The sequence below is a fragment of the Aquila chrysaetos genome, chromosome 13, assembly GCF_900496995.4.
Source record: "Aquila chrysaetos chrysaetos chromosome 13, bAquChr1.4, whole genome shotgun sequence".
In the NCBI taxonomy this organism is placed as follows: domain Eukaryota; kingdom Metazoa; phylum Chordata; class Aves; order Accipitriformes; family Accipitridae; genus Aquila; species Aquila chrysaetos.
Genome location: NC_044016.1, coordinates 27,614,102 through 27,637,646, shown reverse-complemented (window position 1 = coordinate 27,637,646; position 23,545 = coordinate 27,614,102). Strand labels below are relative to the sequence as shown.

General features: G+C 37.6%; 1 protein-coding gene and 1 long non-coding RNA gene across 7 annotated transcripts in view; one reads left to right on the top strand and one right to left on the bottom strand.

The window, feature by feature from the left end:
- Nucleotides 1-340: 340 nt before the first annotated feature.
- LOC115350217 overlaps nt 341-23,545 on the top strand; it is a 28,094-nt gene continuing 4,889 nt past the window's right edge. The window contains exons 1-6 of one of the 2 annotated variants that reach the window (XR_003926350.2): nt 341-800; nt 894-989; nt 1,200-1,345; nt 5,357-5,531; nt 5,931-6,027; nt 6,124-6,287. This is a non-coding gene — a long non-coding RNA (uncharacterized LOC115350217). Of the gene's footprint in view, nt 801-893; nt 990-1,199; nt 1,346-5,356; nt 5,532-5,930; nt 6,028-6,123; nt 11,363-23,545 lie in introns of those variants that run through there. The other variant, XR_003926349.2, reaches the window with a different exon arrangement.
- PLD5 (phospholipase D family member 5) overlaps nt 12,419-23,545 on the bottom strand; it is a 191,876-nt gene continuing 180,749 nt past the window's right edge. For 4 of the 5 annotated variants that reach the window (XM_030035622.1, XM_030035624.1, XM_030035626.1 and 1 more), the window contains 4 exons: nt 23,383-23,522; nt 21,092-21,257; nt 15,276-15,390; nt 12,419-13,161 (listed from right to left, as the gene is read on the bottom strand). In XM_030035622.1, coding sequence (XP_029891482.1) covers nt 12,926-13,161; nt 15,276-15,390; nt 21,092-21,257; nt 23,383-23,522 — 657 coding nt within the window. In that variant the 3' untranslated portion in view covers nt 12,419-12,925. Of the gene's footprint in view, nt 13,162-13,189; nt 13,635-15,275; nt 15,391-21,091; nt 21,258-23,382; nt 23,523-23,545 lie in introns of those variants that run through there. The other variant, XM_030035623.1, reaches the window with a different exon arrangement.

The following is a 23,545-nucleotide window of genomic DNA, read 5'->3' as shown; positions in this document are numbered from 1 at the left end:
CTGGGCTGCAAGAGCACATTGCCAGCTAATGCCCAATTTTTCATCCACTGGTATCCCCAAGTCCTTCTCAGCAGGACTACTCTCAATCCATTCATCCTCCAGTCTGCTTTGGTCTTGGGGATCGCCCCGGCCCAGGTGCAGTGCCTTGCACTTGGCCTTGTTGAACTTCATGAGGTTTGCATGGGCCCACTCCTCAAGCCTGCCAGGGTACCTCTGGATGTGGCCTCCCTTCCCTCAAGCAAATCACCTGCACCTCTCAGCTTGGTGTCATCTGCAAACTTGCTGAGGGTGCACTCAATCCTACTGTCTATGTCGATGAAGATATTAAATAGTACTGGTCCCAGTACAGACCCTTGAGTGACATCACTCATTACTGGTTTCCACTTGGATATGGAGTTGGATTATTAACTCTTTGGACATAACCATCCAGCAATTCCTTATCCATCTAACAGTCATCCATCAAACCCGTATCTCTCCAGTTTAGTGGCAAGAATGTTGTGGAGGACCATATCAAGGGCCTTACAGAAGTCCAGGTAGATGACATCCTGTAGTTCCTCCTGTGTCCACTGATGCAGACATTCCATTGCAGAAGGCCACCGGATTAGTCAGGTCTCAGGTGCTTCAATTTTATTACCGTACATAAAATGTTCTTTTCTTCCACATTTCTACTTTGCCTCCTGCCTACAACCTCAAGAAAAGGTTGGAGCTTGAAGTGCAGAGTGAAGCTTTATGGCCTTGATTTTGGAAGAGCTCAGATTAGACAGTTTTCAATTATTTCTTCTAGAACTGAACAGACACTGGTAAGCTCTCTGTCTTTTATTTTCTTTTAGCTTTTTTTCTAATATTACAGGATCTACTGTGATAAATACTGTTTTTTCTGGTCTGAATAATAGGACAGCGTTTCCAATAGCGATTGGTCCTGTTCAGTCAGAGAAGAATTGGAAATGCAGAGATGGATGGAGTTCCCTGCTGGGTTTGAGTGTTCACAGGTAAACGGTATCTTGGAGAATGCTGTGCTTTTGTCTGACACCAAGACTTGCTGCTAAGGTTCAGATTTGGAGTGTGACAATTTTAGGGGTGTGAGTAGTTGCATCTAAACAACAAAAGAAACCAGGAGCAGTTCCTTGGCTGTACAGCTAAGTGACACAGCGTGATTGACATCCAAGTGCCTAACCTGTCCTTTTCGTCTTTTTCCACAGGGTAGCTGTGGCCAGACTGTACCGAAGAGAGTTACTAAGATAAATTGCTCCATAGTTCTGCACCTGGGCACTGTCTGTGAGAGTGCTAGTTGTTGTGGGCCAGTGTGAAGGACAACTATGCTAACAAATAATTCGGATGATACTAGGTACTGTTCAAGCTTGTACCATGTCCCCGTTTTATTTATTTCTATAGTCAGCAAGACTGCTTTATAGCCTGAGAGTCTGTTTAATGTGAATGTGCAGGATGGATACAGCCTGAGCAATGTAGAGACTGATGTACCTAAAAGTTGGATTTAAGCTTAATGTGTCTGAAGCCTAAAACAGGGGTACAGAAGACCCATGTTCCAATAGCTGTGAAGTTTGCTAGATGCTCACAGTAACTCAGTGCCAGTGCCGCTCAGACTTTGCAGAGCCTTAGTTGGAGGCACCAGGTAGTCTGTGTTGCCGGATATGCCTTCGGTTTGTGTATGTACAGAAGACTGGGAGCTAGGGGCTAATATCTATGATTCATTGCTCATAGAAACAAACACTGACAGAGACAGACTAGAAAGAGTAAGAAAAGCATTATGTACTGAAACAAGATTCTTTTATTTCAGTGCAGTACAAAGAAATAGGAGTTACTTTGCTTTGAATGAAAGTACTGAAACTAAAAAATGAAGCAGATGAAATACATTCGTGTAGTACTAGGAATCCTTGGATATCAAAGCAGTGAAAAGTGATAGTTATGATGCTGCAGCATTAAAATAAATATTTACATAGCTTTAAACTAATGCATTACTTCCTTGACTTAGTGTTATAGCATTGGTGACTTAGTTTCCAGCAGTATAAGATACTACCACTGACAATGTTGTCTTAGCCATCAGTCTTACGGCCAGTGATTTCCTTACATTTAAAATGCACTGGTACAGCGGCAACACTCTGTACCAAGCCACCTCTCCAAAACCGCAGTAAACCCAAAGTCAGCCTCTTTTTTCTTTTTTCTTCCAAAAGAATGAATCTGCTCAATTCTGTTAATACGTTGAACTTTGGTTACGTATAGTAACACTGTAAAACAGTGGGCCCAGTTCACAAGTAACATGAACTCATTGTATTAAGGTGATGAGAAATTATTGTTTAAAGAAAAAAAAAAAGATTGCTACATTGTCATCCTGCAGCACCAAACACAATAGCTGCTCAGTTTTGGACTTTTTCAATTAGAGCACTATTTTTCAACTTGAATTAGAACAGGCCATCTGTTTTCCTAGTAAATGTAGATGAGTTGTATTTTCAAAGGTATCAAAACACACTGACATACATAGTGGTTTGCAGTAGAGTCAATAGCCCCATTTACAGACTCAGTGATTTTATTTTTTTTTTTTTTTTTTTTTTTTTAGTAAGTAAACATTAATTACACAGGTATTGCTGTGAACCAAGCCCATGGTCTAAAGGAAGCACGTTTCTTGCCAAATTAAAGTCTTTACATAAGAACATGTTTATATAATGGATTTGAATAGCTGCTGTGTAAGTTACTAAAATCATGTGTCTTCCTGCTTGCGCTTTGTACCAACACAAAAAATGGATAAACATGCAGTAAAATGTAGCATCATTTAGAAAATAATGTGTAAAAAAACAAAAACAAAAACAAAAAACCAAAAACAAACAAAAAAAACCCAACACAAAAACCCCCAAACCAAACAAAACAAAAAACCAACCCCCCCTCCAAAAAAAACCCCAAAACATTCAGTATCTTATATTAAAGCATTTACACTGCATAGGCATTCATATAAGGATATAGTATAATAAAACTCATCAAATATACAAGCATGCAGCAGTTGCCTTATATTCACAGTTCTAGAAATGACCACACATTGATTTCCTCAAATATAAATTGGATTATCCAAAATAGATTTTGCAGCCACTTGCTTTTGCAGTGGCAAACTACGTTCTTGTGTGCATTGCAGATACTGACCTATATAACAGGCCTAAGCTATGCTGCTGTATTGTACACATCTGTGATAAATACTGTGTTTTGAAATAGGAAGGATAATGAGAAGTTATCCATACTTCTCATAGTAGAACTTGGAGACTACGCAGTGCTTGAATTGAACAAAATATATAAGCATATTTATTATATTCTCCTTAGAGAGTAACACTGCAACCTTGCCACATATCTAGCTACTGCATAAGCTGGCCATGCAGTTTTCAAAATAAGTTTAGACAGATTTTGCTATTTGATACTTTATTCCATCAGAAGAGGTATAGTAGTAAACTTACATAGTACATATCCTTTTTGCTCTGCAAACTTTACAAAGGACTCCTGCTACTTTTAGACTGTGTAGGGAAATACAATGCAGTGATAAAGTCACACTCGGAAATTTAAAACATGTTTGCAGAGATGTCTTCTTTCTTCATTTACTCTTTGAAGGTGGTGGTGTTATATACGATGGTGAGCTTGGACCATCTTAACTGTCACAGGATGACAGTACCCAGATTAGACCCCCTCTGTGGCCGAATGCCACCTGGAGGGTAAAATTGAGGTCATGTGGCTTGAAGTTGTCTGTGGTTTTGACTTGCTCATTATTGCCTAGCTTGGCAGGTTAACCTGGCATGTGATTCCAGGACAACAGCAGACAAAATACCTGGAGGCAAGGCTTGTGTTAGTTGTGCAAGGTTTGCAAAATTGGGCTCTAGATCCTGATACAGGTTTTGCGTGTGCCAAGGCGAAATCGGATTGAGGAGTATGACTTAAAACCCTTTCCCCGTCCAGGTATTTTTCCAGTAGTGCCTGCATTCTGCTTTTGCCCTGACTCCCCTTATCTTCATACATAGTAATTTGTATGTCTTTAAACAACATGTGCGTGTACGTCCTTCTTCTGAGCACTTCAGGGAAAGCTAGTGGAAGTAACCTTGTAGGATGTTACAGCACCAACAATGCAAGTTGCAGGGATTCATCCCTGTGTACAAAGCAGCAAGGGATTCAGAAACAGCATGTAGGAAGTAGCTTTAAAAGGAAAAAGACAAGAGGCAGAGGGGGAGATAATGGAAACATTTGCCAATGAAAAAGGGGAGTGAGGAAAGGGAAGAGAGAATTGGGGCAGTGGTTGCTGTTCTCTCTGTTTTTAAAAAAAAAAAAAAAAGTATAATCCTCTCTGGAATGTTTAGTTCAGAGCGAAGCATTGCCCTTTGTTTTTTTAAAAAGCGAGCTTTGGCACACATGTAATGTGGGACTGAAAAGGCAAGTAGATGGCTTTGGTATATGTGCTATCAGAAACTGTTACATTAATGTACTTCTGTGCTGTGGCCAGGAGTTTACTTTTGTAGTTTGTTATTCTGAGTCTCTTTAATGTGTGCATGTTCCTATTTTCTAGTAAAGGATATGTGGCCCTTTCCAGAAAGAGCTGTACTATTTCCTGTCCTACTCTTAAGTAAGACTGACAACAGTGGAACAAGTCATTGTACTAGAGATGTCCTAAGCTCCTGTGGCACAGATACTCATTTTCCTTTGAGGATGTGTCTCTGTGCGTGTGTGTGTGGGGAGCCTCAGCTCTGCATTTAGAGTCCACATGTCCTTTTATCAGATTCCGAGATGGATATGGGGGCATCTGAATGCTTTTCTTGTATCAACTGGCACTTGGAAAGTGGGCTTACAGTTTATTTTAGTTGGCTTGCTTGCTGCCACAGATGTTGCTTTTCTGCCACTAAGATCTCTGTGGTGACATCTGAAGACATAAATGCTGTGAGAAGTGACTATTTTTTAATGATTATTTGGCAGTAGGGTCTGTATAAATATACACAGAACCCCATTTTCTTGCCTACCTTTTAAGTGGTATACATCCGTAGATGGACATAAGACTTTGAATGCTGAAACCTTTGTACAGCATATCAAAGCTACTAGTTCACAGATTCTTCACTGCATCTCTGTCATATTAAGAGCAGCAGTTTAGATGTGGGGACAGTCCACAAATGTAACAGCGTTTTGATTTATAAATTTCAACTTCATTAATCTGAGGTACTGCATTAGCCTCTCATTCTTCTTCCAATTCTCATTTATTTTTTTAAATGTTGGCAAAAATGAGAATGCGTTCTGGTTTTGATCCTGATTTCTTATGCATTTTAATACTTGTACTGGGTTCTTTGGGTTCCTCACTGAATCTGCAATTCATCTTTTCTTTCCACAGGGAAAACTCTTAAAATCTAGTTTGGAAGAGTCTTTGAAGAATCTAGAGATTGTTAAAAGCAGATGTCACAGCTGTCTTGAGTATAGCGAGAAGGAGGAAGAGGAACTCTCCTGAGAAGCCTGACAGTTTGCAAGAAAGAAGTTGGTACTAAGCTGTGAGCCCCAAGTTCCCACAGGTATGCACCACCTTCTGAGAATTAATAGAAGTTGGATGTGTAAGATCTTTGCTTTTTTTAGAGACCTTATCAGCTCTATTTCTAGTAGCAAACTGGACTATTCCTTGAACAGAGGAGGCAGTGCATTTTCCATTTTTACCTGCCTTCTCCACCCCTCTTACAAAGTGAAGAAATTAATTCAACTCCTAAAGACAAGGGGCATTTGACCTCTCACCTTTTCATGCTAAATAAAGTTAGCTGCACATTTCGGTCATTACAAATCTGGTTGTATGGTAAAGAATGGTTTACATTAGAATAAAATGAGGCCACCATAAGAGGTATTTATATCACCAGAAGAACCTCTACCTCGTTTAAAGTTTGCCAAACATTCTTCCCCTGCCCCTCAATCTCTTCTTCCAGATTTTGCATGTGTGTCTCTCCAGGTGAAGAATTATGTGAGGCACTTGGAATTACGTGTTTGACCTCCTTTATTATGTTTTCTCTAGTATCGCATTAGGTGAGTGATCTCTCAAAGGGCAGAAGGATGTTGAGCAGCCAGCAGTTTTCAGAAGCAGCAGGTAACTAAAAATATTTTGTTTCCTTTGCTCCTCAGGCAATGACAAGTAAAAACCTGGACTGGGTTGCTGAAGACGTATTAGACACTGAGAGGACAAGTGAGATTAGGAGAATAGCCCTCTGACCTTTAGAAAGAAACAGCTGTCACTTCCAGAAGCATCCTGCTTTGCTGTCAAGTTTCAAGAAAAACATTGAATACAGGTACAGCGTCATTTGAAGAAATACAAATAAGGAATAATGTGGAGTAATTGAACACTGAGCAAATCCACTTGAAAACACTTGTTAGCAAGTCAGTCAATAAAATGTTCCACACACTTCCATTTGAGGAGCTTCTTACTTTATGTGTTATATGCTGTCTTGCTTAGACAATGCTATGTAATGGTGCATGCCTTTAATCTTTAACATAAAGATTCCTTCCCCAGTAAAATCCACATTAAGTACCTCAAAGTTACTTTTGGAAATAATTCCAGCTTCTAAGTAATTTATGAACTTTATGTAGTTAGCACTTTTGGGGGGGCATACTTTTTTTCACTTGAGTGTGATTAATTTGTTAAAGTTGATTGCCTGATACTTGTGCTTGGTTTTCACCAGTTTATTAGTAGTTAAGAATGGTATCTGACTTGACTGTATTTGTATATTGAGAGAACACATGCAAATGCTGCATATGATGTGAAATTTTCAGGTGTGTGCTATGTTGTAAATCCTTGCTTATATAGCACTAGAAACTTCTAATGTGCAAGGAAGAGCCCCATTTCAAATACTGCTTTACTATTCAGTACCTACTACGTAGAAATTGATGAGCTTTTATTCATGCTGATTTCTTTCTGTTAAGCATAAGTTTGTAATTGTTAGAGGTTCCCTCCTCATTCTGAAAACAATCACGGGAGTTCACTCATATGAAGAAGAGAAATACAGGATTTTGCAGGGAAAGGAACAAAATGAGAACATAGCCCAGAGCTTTTAGGCCAGCACCCAGTCCTTTAACTCGGTCTGATTCAAGTTGGTTTGCCTCTGTAGCTATTTTCGCCCCTTCCTCTCTACTCTAATTTTATGCTGTTGCAGGAGGGACAGATATTACTGTGTGAGACGCAGTGCCCACTATGTGTTCATGCAACACCATCATGATACATGTAATTTGTATTATTCACGTTTGTGGCCATGCAACATGAAGGAGCGCAAAATAATCCTCTGGAGTGCTACAGTTGTCAGCCATTTTGTTATATTTTGTTCTGTTCTGTAGCCTGAATCCAGCCATCAACTTTATTTCTGTTCTTAAAGGGAAAATTATCATGTTCATTTTACAGGATTAAAAAGATTTATTGGGTCTTCCTGTAAAACTGCAGTGTAGAATTTGTTGTGAACAAAATAGAGCTGACTCCATTGACTATAGCAGAATAATTTGCAGCCAGAATTGAATTGTGCTCTTAAAATCTAATTTTAACAAGGTTTTCAGAAATAGGCCGCAGTAGCTTGATTTTTGTTCTACCTGTATTTTGAATTTTAGGGAAAACCTAACCTTAGAGTGTTAATGCAGTTGTAGCATACGGATATGGAATAGAAATGTGTTTTCATGGAAACCCAATTTAAGTTACTGTGTTGAACCACTCAACACAGCTGGATTCTTCATTCAGATTCTCTGTAAATTCCTGATCTCAACATAATTCAAACACACAATTCTCGCAGACTTTTTCTTTGAAGCCCTTGCAGGACTAATCCAAATAGGAGGTGCAATAGAAAGCTCCACTGTATTATAAGACTGGAGTTTATCTAATGACTTCAGCATCCACAGAGTGTAAATCACATGAGTTCTTTTCTTGTCTAAACTATTTTGAACAAGGTCTCTTTTACATGCTAGTTTGGCAAGCTTCTAAGGCATTTGTGCAAAGTGATGATGCAAGAGCAACCTGATTCAACACTGAGAAATTCATAAATAACATCCAGCAGTAATTAAAGAGAAAAACTACAGCTAAGAAAAGCAATCACCCTACAGTATCAGTTGAGCTACTATACTCTGCAGTGTCAAAAGTGGAATATGTTTACTGGTGCCTTCAACTCAGGAGGTATCGTTGTGAATTTTAAATATACCAAGGATTCATTCTGATTTTTACATAGATCGAATTGGATTAACAGTGATTAAAAACCCATGAATATATATGTAGAGAAAGGATAAGAGTGGAAGAAAAACCACAGTGCCAGAAATTACCATCTGGAAACATACTATACATGTAGCCAGTATTTTTGTATTAAAATGAAGTTAACCTTGAAGTCCAAAATGGTTTTAAGATAACTTAGCATGCTCTATAAGGCCATTCTCAGGAGTCAAGTGCATGATATTCAAGATGGGGATATTTATAAAGGACTTCAGTTTGAAGAACTGGAATAGCCAGCTGATGTCTTTACCATCTTGATGAGAAAGTCTGTGCTATTTTCAGTAAGTACACACTAAAGTCACAAAAAAACCCTATAAATTCTTTGTCTGGATTTCTCCTTAGATTAGGGTTAAATGGCAGGTAACGTTCACACAGAGCTTAGTTGTTCAGTTTTTATGTATGCAAAACTCAACAAAGTAGCAGAATTTAGGTAGCTGGTAGTATAGCAAATAATGGGTATGTCTTAAAAGTAGCATTCTGAGGCTTTTTTACTAGTTTAGCAAGCTCTCCTCTGAACGACCTGCAGAGCCTGGATTTACCAGAAGGAACACTTGGCCCTGTATTGTGTAAAACTTTGTTCAGCACAGCCTCAAAAGTCAGTTCAAAGATGCTTTTTTTTTGAAAAAGGTGAGCAGGAAAAAACTGGACAAAAATTTAGTTCCTATCAGGGTACAGCTGTGGTTGTTCTGCTGTGGCACACAATCCATGCTTTTCTGGTCTTCAAAGAGAAGGTGAGAGTAGTTGTGGATACTAGTTCATGCTTCAGGCAGAAAAAAGTGGTAGCTGGCCCAAAGCAGCTTGAGACTTACATGTGAGATTTGTAAAGTGGCCACTGTGTTGTGTTCTTCACCCTGTGGCTACAGGAATTTTTGTGGTTATGCTTTTGATATCAGCCAGATGTTGGGGGAATTCACATTTTATTTATTTTTACACCTTGGCAGGACACAATAATTCAGCTGTGTTGTGGATTAGTTGATAATGAAGACAGGAATAATTTGTGAAATTTAGTTCTAGAACAGGGCTTGGCTAAAAATGCTCAGGATTAGATGTGCTTTTGGTTTGGACCAACATCTTTCACTCATTTTTTGTCTTTTTGTGACTCTAGTTTTAGGTACTAACCTGTAAACATCACAATATGTAGTCTTACTTAGGAAGTTCGCTGTATGCCTCAGTAGTAGATACAAGATCTTTAGCAGGACTTCACATGAGGAACAGTTAAACAAAAGCTTGTATGAATAAGGCACTAGTAAATGTTTGCAGCAAACAACAATTACAGTCTATACTTTAAGAATAAAGCCGTTCTGTTTAGGAAATTGCCTTTAATATGACAGAGTTACCAATGCCAGTTAGAAGGGGCTTAGATAAAGTGCATCTTTTGGATTATGTCTGTGAGGTCTGTGAGAAACCACTGAATGCAAATCCCTCTTAAGTTTGGAAATAGCCTGTGCAATGGTGATACTCAGGAGAGCTAAAGGAAGATGAAACTGGTCTAGATTCTGATCCCTGCTAAACCAACGTGAAATCACTGTAATGGATTTGCTCCAGATTTATTTACGTTGGTAGAAGGATCTGAAGCCAGAATTGAGGCTGCTGTGGCAAATCTAGTTAAACAGGAACAGTGCAAACCCAAAACAAATAATTGGGTATAATTGCCTTAAACAGCCTCAAAGAAGAATCTGGTATTTTTAATTTCCTGCTTGCTGAAGTCCAAGGATGCACTTTGTCTTTTTGTGAATGTAACAGACCAAAGCCTTCTGTACTACTTTGGAGCTGCTGCCATTCTAAACAGTTACTAAAATATCAATCCATACTTTATACCAAATGAAACTCGAGTCTGCCAGTCTGTTTGTAGGATGGCTGGTTACTATTTTGCATTAAAAGTTGTTCAAAAAACCCCAAACTCTTCCATTCATAAAACCAGAACATACTGCCACTTTTAAAATGTACTTTTACGTATCAGCTCTTTTGGGGGGGGTCACTGAAGCACCAGAATTTGTTTATCAAGTCAGTAAGAATGCATCTGTAAACTAATGGATCTGGTTAATATTCATGATTGTATTTCCCTAGGATTTGTCCAGTAAAACTACTACGTCTGAATCATTCATTTGGTATACTAAATGGAAGGTCAGTGGTAACTCCACAGTCTGATTTAATCACTAAGTCCTGCTTTGTAAACAGACAGCTTAGCTCTATCATCTGACAAATTTCTGTTCCACTCAGATCCTCCATTATTTGTACAAGATGTCATTTAAAAAACTTTTCACGTGTTTCTAGTATTCAGAGGGAAAAAAAATCACATTGATTCATTCTTGTATATTATTGCCATCAGGTGCTACAACAATTAACAACTCTGGACAGTGGGGTTTTTTTGTTTGCTTGGGGTTTTTGTATCTTATGTAAGGACTTGATATTAAGTTTATCTCAAGCTTTAAGATCACCCATCTGTGGGGACCTCAGAAGCTTTACAAATATCTCAATCAGCTTTTAAAAATGTGGGGTTTTTGTTTGTTTGGTTTGGGTTTTTTTTAGCTTTGATTCATAAGACTAAATTCATTGGTGGTATAACTTGGCTGAATTTTTCACCAGAAATTAATCTGGGCTAGTATTTATTTCTTAAACAAAACAAAAAAACCCAACAAGTAAATTAAGTGCTGGGGATCTCTCTCCCATACTTGCTATACATATTCTAAATTATATACAGAAGGAAGAAAATACAGAAAATTCTCTTCACAAAGATCTTTTTCCTTCATAGCAACTCAGGAAACTCTATTTAGATATGTTTCCTGTATGAATGTCAGAATATATGCTTTTCTCTGTGTGTGGAGGCTAATAAATGGCATGTATTTATCTGAATAATAGAAAATGTTAATAAGCATTAGAGCTGTGCAGAATCCTTTCTGTAAAAGTTGATAACTTTAAAAATTTGTTATGTCATTTTCAGTAAGATGATGTAAATCTTGGCAATTGCAAAAGAAACAAACATTCTTTGTCAAAAGTGTGCCTTTTGTGGTCATAACTAGTTTTGTGGTGTCTCTCTAGCTGGCAATTTGAAGTTGTGCATATGTTACCTTATTAGAATTTCCTCAGCTGTGCTTACTTTAAAATAAATTTGAACTTTTTTTTTAACCTTCTGAATGAAACCTGTGTTTTGAAAGTCAAGGTGGGTTTTTAACTTGTTCTTAAGATTAAAATAGTACATTGGGACATGACTGGTTTTCCTTCCCTTTTTGTCCACTGCTTTCAAAGTGTGCCTTCAGTAACATACAGCCAGGTGAGAAAAGTCTACATTTTGGAAAAAGTTCTGTGAATATTTAACAAAATGCAGAGCACAGTTTGCTTTCATGGCTGTATTTCTTCAACAGAAGCAGAGGGATAGTAATGAAATATTTTTATTATGAAACTAAGCTATTACAGCTCTGGAGAAAAAATCTGTCATCAAATACTTATATGTATTTTTTTAAAGAGCAAAGTCACACTTTTACAGAACAGTTGCTTCTTGGTGCAACTGAGTTGTGTTTTTAGAGGCACGCTATTAACACCAACTGAAACTGTGGCCTAAATGAAGGCATTCATGTTTCTGTTTGTGCTGATGTAGTCGCCTATATGGATGACATTTTAACAAAAAATGCCATTTCACAATTTTTTTTTTAAGTGAAAGTTAGGAAAGAAAACACTTCCAGGTGTAAAATCAAACAAAATGACTATATGATCATTTAACAATTATTGCATGATTTTGCATGACCCTTGACCTTCCTAAAAAGCAGTATTTGATTTTTATGTATGTATTGGTTTGATAGTGAGTCATCATGCAACTGCTGACTTGCACTTGATAAATATTTAACTTGGGGAAGAAATTTTCTTGAGATTACAAAAAAAAAAAGAAGAAAAATAAGTCCTAGGCCTTTGCTATTAATCCAAAGATTTTCATTGTTAGATGAAACATGTATAATTGGAAATAACTCTTATGTTGAAAGGAATCCACATTATTTTGATAAAAAAATCCATTTATCTGAGAGGCTTTAAGGATTATGACAAATTTGAGGTCCACCCCAATCCCTCAAAACCTTCTCATACTTTTAGGAGATGAATGAATTATCAGTCATGTAACTCTGATGTATTTTAAGGCTAGTTAGAAGACATGGAAGAGTGATACTCAAACTGAATGCTCAAAACTAGGAAGTATTTGCATGACTGGGTATTTATTTATTTAAAGGGAAGGATTTATATGTGTGAAAGTTTGTTTATTCCTTTATGTTTTCTAATACAGTAAACCTACCATCTACCTGTATGTCAATAATAACTGATCTTAGAATGCCATTTCATAGCTTGAATCTTGGTTTTGCCTCAAGGTTCGTTCTAGCCAGGATGGCAATTAGGGGAAGTCCTAAAACTGAAACAGAAAAATTGACACATGCTGTTAAATTCAAACACAGAACATTAAAATTAACATGGAAGCAGAAATGACATTCAGTGTCAGAAGTAGCAAACTTGAAAGTCTTAAATAATTCAATATAGAGAATATAGTTTAGACAGTTTTTATATAAGTGTGCTTTTTCCTAAAAACACCCCCCCCAAACCAAACGGTTTTTTTTGCTTTTTCTTTAAGTAAGTCTTTTGTCTATAAATATGAAAGAGAGCTACACCCCAACGTAATTCTTCATTGCCATACTAAACAGTAAAATAGTCTTTCTAATTCACATTGCTCATGGCAGTCTTATTTGATGTTGCTTTATTAAGTTTGTGATTAAAGCAGTTTGGGATTTTTGTTGGCTGTAAACTTTTGGCATAATGTGAATACCAGTCCCTTTCAAAAACAGCCTTGAGTTGCTTAATGATGCTTGTGCTGTTCCCCGCGTCTGCTTGGTTGATAACAAGGCCAGCTCCAGCATTCTGCGTAAAAGCATTTCCTACCCAATCAAAATTACCTACAAGTAAAGGCAGGAATATACAATGAGTTTCTAACATTAGAAAAAAAAAAAAAAACCCACCCCAAAACCAAACAAAAAGGCAATCTCCCTACAGGCAATCCAGTGTGATAGAGTATCGTTTTCCCCAGTGCCTACCTGGGCAGAGACAGAAATAAGTTTTCTATACTAGTGGGAAGGAAAAAACTCCCATTACATACCAGTGTGTAGTGCAGATAATTTCTGGAAGTTCAGCAGCTCTAATCCTTCATAAGTGAAAACAGGTTCTTTTATTTATTCAAAACTAACTTGCTCTTCCTTTTGCATATATTGTATTATTACTCCATTTACTTTCCTCATCAGCCTTCTCAGTGCCCAGAATGAAAATATTTTTTGGCTGTATAAACAATTTAAAGTAGATGGGATGGAGAGTGGTTGCTCCATAGTGCTGAGCCAAACCAATGGATCTTTTACAGGTTACCCATTGATAGATACTATTTCAGGAAAGAAAAACAGGTTTTACTGCTTTATGCCAGTTATTACTACCTTTGTTGAAATCTAAGATAATGAATGAGCATTTCAAATCCTGCTGATCGCAAGGCAAAGAGGGTAATTGGATTAATGGAAAACAGGTAAACCAAGTGTTTCAGTTATTTATTTTTATTTCACTAGAACTAGTAACTATTTAAGTTAAGTTGTACATTCATAACACATGCAGTATTTTGGAGAAAAAATGCTCTTACTAGAGGTCATCTTTTAAAACAACATATGAACATAGAAAAAACAGGAAGGTATCCAAGAAATGTATACCCTTTCTTTCAGCGTCATTTCAGCAGGAAGTGTTAAGAATTCTAAAATTGTCAAGGATGGTAAATTGAAGCCTCATCATAAGGGACGTTTCTTCCTGTGCTTTCAAGTAAAAGATAATTGGGTCCTTAACATGCATTTGTGTTACTTTCACACAGCTTTGATTATTTCTTTTTTTGATTTATATATGTCTAAGGATGTAAGGACAATAGGAAAGAAAAAAACCAACTTGTGTACACAGCATGGATTTTTAGCCAAGTTACATGTTACTGAAATTTGAACTGGCTGGTGGAAGAAATTTAAAATGGAGTAAAAAAATTATTGGGGGGCAGGGGACTCATAAAACATTTGGGAGACAAGAGAAGAATAAGCTACACTATTTGAAGTGAAAAATAAGATTTGGATAGGTTAAGGGAGGTGTCTGTGTTCAGAGCCCATCAAGGTGAGCTTTTCAGAGTAGCTCGTGGTTGTATGTCTACACTGCTTGTGATTTTCCATTCTTCATGTGTGCATGTGCATGCTTCTGAGTTGCAGCCTCTGCCCTCCCTCACTGCCTCTGCAATCACTGGCTTTAAGCCCTTTGCAGTAAGTCAGGGTGAGGAAGTAAGCAACTAAAGCATCAAGCTGCAGCATATTAGAATGCATGTTTTCTCTCTTTATAAAATCTGATGAGTTACTTTTTAATTCAGTAGCAGTTTCTTGATCCTGCAGCTTGCACAGCTCAAGCAGCTAGATTTTTTTTTTTTTTTAAAAGGTAGTTTTTAGACTGCATTCAGTGAGCATTTGACTGATAATGAACTTTTGCTAGGAGCCATATAGTGAATTTACTTAAATGCACCTTCAACCCAAAATACCAATTAGATATGTACCTAATGTTAGGAAGGTGTCTGAAATGTCATTAGAGTAAATGGAATAAGACTTCAGAAGATGAAGATGAAAGGCATTTATACAGTTTTTACCAGGATTGACCACAGCTTTAGTAATAACATGGGAGGAAATGGAGAATAGTCCATCTTCATTGGATTGCAGAAACAAGAGCTTATGTTAATAATCCAATTTATTCCTACTTCATAACATGTGCTGTATTTGTGTTTTCAGTCTGTTTTTAAATACTGAAAGAATGTTGCTTTTGCAAAACTGATTCATAGATTTAAAAAAAAAAGTTTTTAAATGAGAAGAGGCTCAAAGCTCAGTTTTCATCTAGGTTCCCAAAGAAATGAACAATTATTTTAACTTAAGCATATCAGCTGTAGATTCCTTGTTTACAAATCGGTGTTATTTCAGGCTTTTGGCTAGAAACTAGAGTTTCTTGAGATGTGGTTACTTACCAATGTATGCAGCTCCATCAGTCACCATATATTTGTTACGATTTAATTTGGGAAGGGAAGTATTCTTCTGTTCTTTAAGAAAGCATGCACTCTCTTCCTCAAGGTCAAAGAATTTCTGCCATAAAATAGAATGGAGTGCAGATTAATGAGAACTGTTCTATAATGGACAGAAAAAATATGGTCTGTTCTTTATTGAAAATGAGTTAGTGCTACAGAAAAGAGAACTTGAGTTTTTATAGCCAAGCATTAATTTTAATAAAACACAGCACATTGTATTTCTTACTAAATTCTCATAGTTTGTGATACTATGCCTTGGCATTCTGAACTGTACCAACTATATGGCTACTGCATACTAAAAGCAATACAGTGCCAAGTAGTAAAGGCTATGAAATGAACATTCTTCCCCCCCCCCCCCCCCCCCCCCAATCTTCATGTGCTGCATGGTAAGAGCCAGGAATTTTTCTTCAGATAATTTCCTCATTCATCAAGGGACATTGGGGTTTGAAGTCTGCTTCAGGATCCGGATTGGCAAGCATATCAACAGCTGAATTAATATCTTTGTATTACACATTGCATAGTTTCCAACAGGAAACTTGCTGATTTCAGAAACTTAGAAACTTCTCAGGATTAAATCTGATCTGGAGAGGTCAAATTTACCAGACAACAACAGGAAAGTGCTTCTGTTTCACCCTAAAGGTGAAGTCTAAGTTAGATTTTTTTGGGTTTTTTTTGTTTTTTGTTTTTTTTTTTTTTTTTTAATTTATTTTGGAGCCACATGAATTCCTTGTCTGCATTGGTGCAAGACAAAAATGAGATTTTCAGTACAAATCTGAACATTGTTTGTTTCATCAAGGAAACTAATAGCTAGACACACATTCCAAAACCAGAAGTAGAGAATAAGATGATGGAGAAGTTAAATATTTACTGCACGACTGGGAAACTTTGATTGAGGTGATGGTGTAGATCCTCAGAACAAACCTAATTCACAGTATATTACTGGTGAAAGTAGCTGGCTATACATTGCACCCACTTAAGACATTGAAAAATAGTATTTAAAAAAACCCACCCCAAAACTCCTTGATCGTTTTTGCGGGTCTGTTTTCCGTAATGCAAAATTCATCTCTTGAACTAGTGATCTTTTTGATACAAACCTTGAATGAATCCTTTTAGGTTAGGGAGACGTCTTTCAGAATAACCTTACAACTTTGAAAACTCAACTGTAAAATACTATATTTGTTATTGAGATGTAGTGATCTCTGTGGTAGACTACATCATCAGTTTGCTTAAATCAAATCAGGGTGTACACATAGCACACAGGCAGTTAGTTTTATAAAGCATTCTTTACCCAGCTGATGATGTAGGTAGGTTTCAAGCTGGTTTGCAGTAAACTGCTTGACTATTGCAAAATGTGTTGTTACTGATTACCAAGAACGCCAGCTTTAGGTTTTATACCACTGGTTTCTTCAGAACTGCATATAAATACTCATTCAAAAAATCTCTCTTCTTAATCATCAGTCTTGATCATTACAGTTTGGTTTTCCTTGGAGAACTCAAGTTCTGAACAGGCTTATCTGCAATTGGTATTACCAAACCTAATGGAAATTATTTATTTGCAGACAGAAAGGCAGAGTAGCCCAGAGACTGCTGTTTATCTAACACTTTATGCTGTGGACTCTGTCAGAATCTCTCTCTTCCCCACTGGAAAATATACTGGGGTAAATTTTATGTTGTCAGAGGTTGTACCAAAACTGCTTGGAAGAACTCTGTAAAATACAAGGCTAATTCAGGGTCCTGCTGATTCAAGCATTGAGGAGACTCTCTGTTCTTGGACTGACGCACCCCCTCCCCACAATGATGAAAGTTTATTAGAACTGAAGCAGGTTTTTAGTGCATTAGAAACAAAATTCAAAGAGTTTGCGTATTTTCAGTGCCCAAATACTGGATGGTACTGTGGCACAGTTTTACGATCAATAACTATCACAAAGTTGTTTCCTTAAACAGTCTCTGAATTTCGTATGTTGCTGCATGCTTACTTACCTGTATGTGCCATTGTTATCTTCCACAGCTTAATTTTTGCAATGAGTTCAAATACTAGCAAAATTCCAAAGATAGTTTTTTTTTAATTTAAAACCAAGCACAACTACCCAAACTGTTTGAGTGATTGCTTTATAAAGGGCATTAAAAAAGATTATTCTGTGTAAAACTGTAGTATCTGTCCTTTAAATGAGATTCATGTTGTATATTCACATCTAACTAAGCTGCATGGAGAAATCATACTTTCAATTACAGATTTTTAACATCACTAACAATTACAGCATTACACTTTTAAAAAATTAGAACAAACCATCTTAGCAGCTATAAAGGAAAGTTTACTAGATATTAGGGGTTAGTTCTTAGCCAACATCAAGACTGCAAGCGTGTGCCTGAGGAGCTGCTCCACAAGCACGCACCCACACAGAGAGTATGTACTTAACAAGCTAGAGATGGATCTGAATCTTTCTGAACAGGTCTTGAATTTTTGGATAAAGCCAGAAGAAAATGGTCATGTTTTCCCTGGTGCAACAAAACAGGAACAGAGACAGTTAGCAGCCGGAGGATGCCCATCAAGGGTACTGGCAGTAACTTTTCACAGGGATGTGGAAGATACTGTGTGACTAACACTAATATTGTAGGGAATAGTCTAAAACTGGCAAATGGGTAAAGTATTGAATGCTAGGAAACAAAACATAACACCCTATCTTCTTCCTAATGTTATGAGATGAAGCAAAAAGTTACATACCTTGATGTAAAAATAGCCAAGCACAGTAATCGTGTAAGCTTAGAGTTGTCAAATTGAGATAGATTCAGCAGATATGCTGAATTGAAAAAATCATACATAGTGTTCTGTTTGTATAATAACTTTGTAAGAGAGAAAATTTCAGATTCAGGCAGGAAAAGATAGAAGGCTTGAAAATGTAATGTGTTCTCCAGCAACAGCAGAGAAGCCATTAAGTCCTTGACAATACAGATACCAGCAGGAAAACCCATCTGCCCTCACAAACAGAATACACGAATGGCGCTTACATGAGCAAGTGAACCAGCACTGGCATTAAGTAGCACCGCCTAACGTTCTCCAACGTGTGCCTTCAGCAGAAGTACTGTGTTAATAATACACCACCTTCTGCTAACATTTCATTAATCTTTTCCATCCTTATTTTAGGAGTTTAGAGCTTTAAAATTAAGTTAGTGCTTAGGAGCAAAGGTTTCATAGTCAATTCATGTAACACTCTGTTTACTTGTAGGGCATTTCTGGCTTTCTGAGAATTAGTGAAAGGTTCAGTTTTTCCTTCCTCTTACCTTAGCAGGAATATACCTGCACAACTCAAAAATAGATTCAGGTGGAGGCTCAAGAACAACTTGTGCTGTAGGTACACATCTGTCCCATGCCACTCATTCCTGGTCTGCAGTTGTCTAAAGATACTTTGTTCTAGTTCATGCTTTCTGTGGGCCCTTCAAAAACCTGCACCTTTCTCTGTTCAGCACTGCACCCAGCAGAGCTGGGCCCTTTTTACTGCTCCTTTGAGAGTTAGACTGAGCATTCTTGCACAGAAGACATATTTACATGGTCAAGCACACAAAACTTAAGGAGTACTGGAATTAAGGTCCCAAGAAGCACAATGGTGAGCTCTTCACCTTGACTTTACCCTTTATGATTCAAGCTTCAGTTTCATGACCACATGTGGTTCAGTGCATAGGACAGAGCTCCCTAAATGAGCAGTTTGGTATGCAGTTTCCTCCTTGACATTTGGCTGTGTGCTTACAGCATTTATTTAGTCCTCAAACAAAGCTTTTTCCACGTGACTTCTTCCCAGTGATCATTTCTTCAGAGTCCTTGTATTGAGTTTGAACTCTCAAAGCAGTTTCAGTTGAATGCAATAATTATTAATGCTGATCTGAACTGGACTCAGTGAAATGCTGAGGAATGCATAATGAGGGACTGACTAAGTGTTTTCTGACTGCATTGGTGATGTTAATTGCCCAGTATTATCAAAGTTTTATGGCAGAAAAGGAAAAAACCCTGCTTCTAGATAGAGCACACTTACAATTCAGTGTTCGCAACTAGGAAATCATGTCTTGCAGGCTCTGCCTTCCTGACCTCAATAGCAGAGTGAAAAATTACATGCACAGTGGTTGGTGGCTGGTTTTGATCAGGACACTGCTAGGCATAACAGGTTTGCAGTGCCTTGTTTCTAACTATATACTTGCAGTTAGGCAGCAATTTTCCAATAATTCAAAAGGTTTAAGTTTAATTTTTACCTTGTTAGCCTATTCCTTCTACCCCATACACACACGTAGTTCTGTTTCATTTTGATCCTGGCTAGAGCAGATGAATACAAAAGAAATGCAGTTTTAAAAAAAACAGTGCTCATCTGACATGATTTGTGAAGTAAAGGAGTGTTGTGGCGGAGCCTGTGGCACAGTTTCAGCCAAAATCAAGTAGATACTGGTATTACCCGTACCAAGGCTTATTTAAGGCAGTGACTTACCCGGTATGTGGAACACGTGATGACCAGCACAGAGGTAACTGAGGTGTGTTGTACCTTTACAACTATTTAAATCTGGGCCAGTCTCAGTTTTTTACTGGAAGTTGTATTTGTGTTTTCTAACTGCAGATATTCTAGCTAGACTATCTACCTAGAATAGATGTCTAGAAATATTTTTTTTTTTTCCTTTTAACATTTAGTTCTTGACAAGATGAATTCTGTACTAAAGATTTTACCTGTTGTAAATAGATGGAAGTGGATATCAGTATGTAGAGCATTAGATGCCACTTAAATAAAAAATAATTTTGAAGAAATAAACAGGATTTTGATGATAAATATGGAACAAGCTCGAAGATACTCAAAAATGAAGTGGCTTAAGCAGTGTCAGCCATGCATGGGGTTTTTGACTTAAAAAAACACACTTTATGCTGCTTCTTACCTAGGAAACTTGTAATAGCAGTGTACGTTACAACAAAAATCCCTATTTCTATATATGCATAAATAGCACTTAGTGTGCATAACACAAATAGTACTTGTTTCTACAATTGTTGTCAATTTTACGATTTTAAAAAGCCAAAGTGATTCAGTGGATTATCGATTCAAGTAGTCAAAATAATTTAGCAGATTATTTAAGACAGTTATCTGCAAAAAAAAACCCAAAAGAAATTGATCCAGCATGCCTCAATTTCATAAAAATTAAGTTTATCAAATTGAAAGTAGTACTTACCATGTACTCTGTTCTGTAATACAAATAACATATTTCTCACTTTCCTGTATTGCATGTCTAATGCAGTCACATAATGCTTGTTCTAGTCTTCACAATTCTGAATTTGTAGCCTGAATTTAATGTAAAATCTTCATTATTTTTTCTTGTACTTTGTACTTGACTAAAGTAAAAATAGATACTTACGCAGCTGAACACTAAGGTTACATGATTCCAGACTAAAACACATTTTAGTGCTGTCATATTTACCCCTACCAGCCAGTATAAACACGACATATGACTATGCTTCACTCCGTTAGCTTTGCTGTGAAAGACCAGATGTAGTGTTTTACACGGGCTGTCCACCACACAGACTGCCTTTTGGCATCAATCTATTTTTCTGTCTTAATTTCGACGTGTATTACTACTAGGAATACACTCAGTTCGTTATATTACATTTCCTATGTTATTTAATGAAATATAAAGGCTTTGATACTAAAACCACTTCTCAGTTGTGAAGCTTTCTTGATTTTTGGGGGGTGGGGGTGGGGAAATATCTTAGATTTCAAAGCAATATGGATTATACTTACAACTTTCAAGCTACAGCTTGGAACTTCAGTGCAAATAGCTTTCAGAGACGAAACAAAGTTAAAAGTAAGGGGATCTGTGTCTCTTGAGAAACTTATGAGAAGTCGTACTTTAATACTTCGTAAAACTAACGCTTCTCTGATCTTCCCGTCTAAATATGGCCAGTACCTGTGGAGAAAGAATACAATATATTCAGAGAACTTAAAAAAATTTCAGATTTTTATGCAGCCAAGTCTAGACATCATAGAGAAAACTAAACACATGTGAATTTCATGTTCTGTCTGTTGAAGGAATGCCGTTCGTATTCAAAGGGATTCTCACTAAACAGATCTGCCAGCAGATCCTCTTTTGTGTCATTCTCCCCTGCACCAAAACTGTCACTGTGAAGACAGTGATGTTGTGGATGGTTGAGCACATCTTCCATCTGTGTAGGTGCACCGAGAGCTGCCAAAACATTTGCACAAAATACAGGTACCTGCTCCGCCCATAGCTGGGAGAGTTACTCCTGTGTCAGTGCCTGTGGTGAGAGCAGTGGAGCTCTTGTGGTGCCAGGGAACCAGCAGAATGAGGTACAGCTAGAGGGTGCTTCTTACCCAGCCCAGAGGGAGGGACAAGAAGGATTTTCTGTTGGTTACGCAAGTAAGGAAACAGGAACACGGGATCTCTCCCTGACTGCCATCCTTTTTTTCCTCTGTACTGGGACCATACAGGCTGGGGACTGGAATGCCTTCTGTAATTTCTTGCTTGGGAAAACAAGAGCTGCAGCTCTGCAGGGTGCCTGCATCCTTCAGCAGCAGATGAATGATGGGTCATTCAAGGAGGATGCTACATTTTTTCCTGATAACGATTGCAGAAATTCTGCCATGAATGGGATGGTGGCTTCCATGGTACTATTCTCACAATCGCTAGTTAAGCTTTGTGTTTCTGACCTTTGGTGGGAGCAGGTCAGGACAGGGAGAATTAGGCAAAGAAAAATGCATGTTTTCTTTATTCCAGCAGCATCAAGGCATTTGGCCTAATGAAATCTGAGCTCTACAATGCCAGAAAATAACTTGCAAGCGAGAACTGGGAGCTGACAAGGTAGAGAAGCTGTGGCAGTGCCTTAAAAAAAGCCATGCCATAGGAAAAATGTTGAAGAATTCACACAGGTAGCTTCCCTGGATCTCTCTAATCCAGTAGATTTCTGAATTCTTCAGGCACGAGAACAAAGTAAGGAGGAGTATAGGAGATAGCATGAGCTGCAACACTGTAATGATTCTACATACTAAGATTCTTTCCAGCATAAACGAGAAAGGCGAGGGATGCATATTGTGAAACTGAGGTTCCTACAGCATTACCCATGATTCTTTCACTGATAGAGGCTGTACATAGTAAGTTTGTTGGAAAAACCCTCTTGTAGACTTGAAACAGCTTATGCTTGATATCAGTCAAATGATAGTTACTTTTTGAAAGATCTGAATAAAACAACTTTAATTATGCAAAACTGGAAAAAAGGACATAACCACATGTTTAGTTTGGCTTAACTGTGTTCAAATAAAGTGCATGGATGGAATGGCAAACTTTGCTAGATTCTCAGTTCATTATGAGTGTTATCAAGAGTCGGAGGGACCACTGGATACTTGCCTTGTGAGTTGGATGGTTTTATTACACTGTGGCTCCAGTTTTGGGTCATGCGTGCTTTTTAATGGCCCATACAAACAGGGTGTTTAAAAATTACTTGGTTTTGTTTGTTTTTAGAAACTCCCAGTTAACCAAAATGTAATATAATTCAAAGGTAATCCATGCTGAATTTGAAATTTTCATGTATATGTACATTTCAATAAAATAATAACATCTCCCACATTCTATATGAGAACTCATAACATATTATTTCTCTCTTAACACACACACACACACACACACTCTCATGTTGAATATCTATATGATACTTGTAAAATGCCAGTAGCTGTGGTATCAGTATAGTGAATATAATAGTGTAAGAAATAGGATTCATGTGTAAGCAGATTCTTGTATTCCTGGGTCCCAGTGACTTACAGATGGTCAGATTAGACAATTTCTGATCTCCTTCGATAGGCAGATCCAAAGCTTAGGACCCAGAACTGGAAATGTCTTCTTAGGTCCCAATTCTGCTCCCATTTAAGTCAATGGCAGAACTCTCACTGATTTCAATAAGAGCAGAATTGGGCCCCAAGAAATTGGTCCACAGTAGTAACTAATCTCCTGTGGGTTCATTTTCTCCAGCAAACCTTATTGGCATTATGATAACCTGCTAGTCCTGGACATGGACACTCACCGTTTAGCGTTGGTGTCAATGACGATCGGCAAGTAGTCCATGACAGCTATGTATACAAACTGTTTCGCATCATCAATAACACTGTATATAGCTTCAATATCCAGGACTCTGTCCTTTGGGCAGAAGAGTTTAGGTGAATTCTGTGAAAGGAAAAGTTCAAATA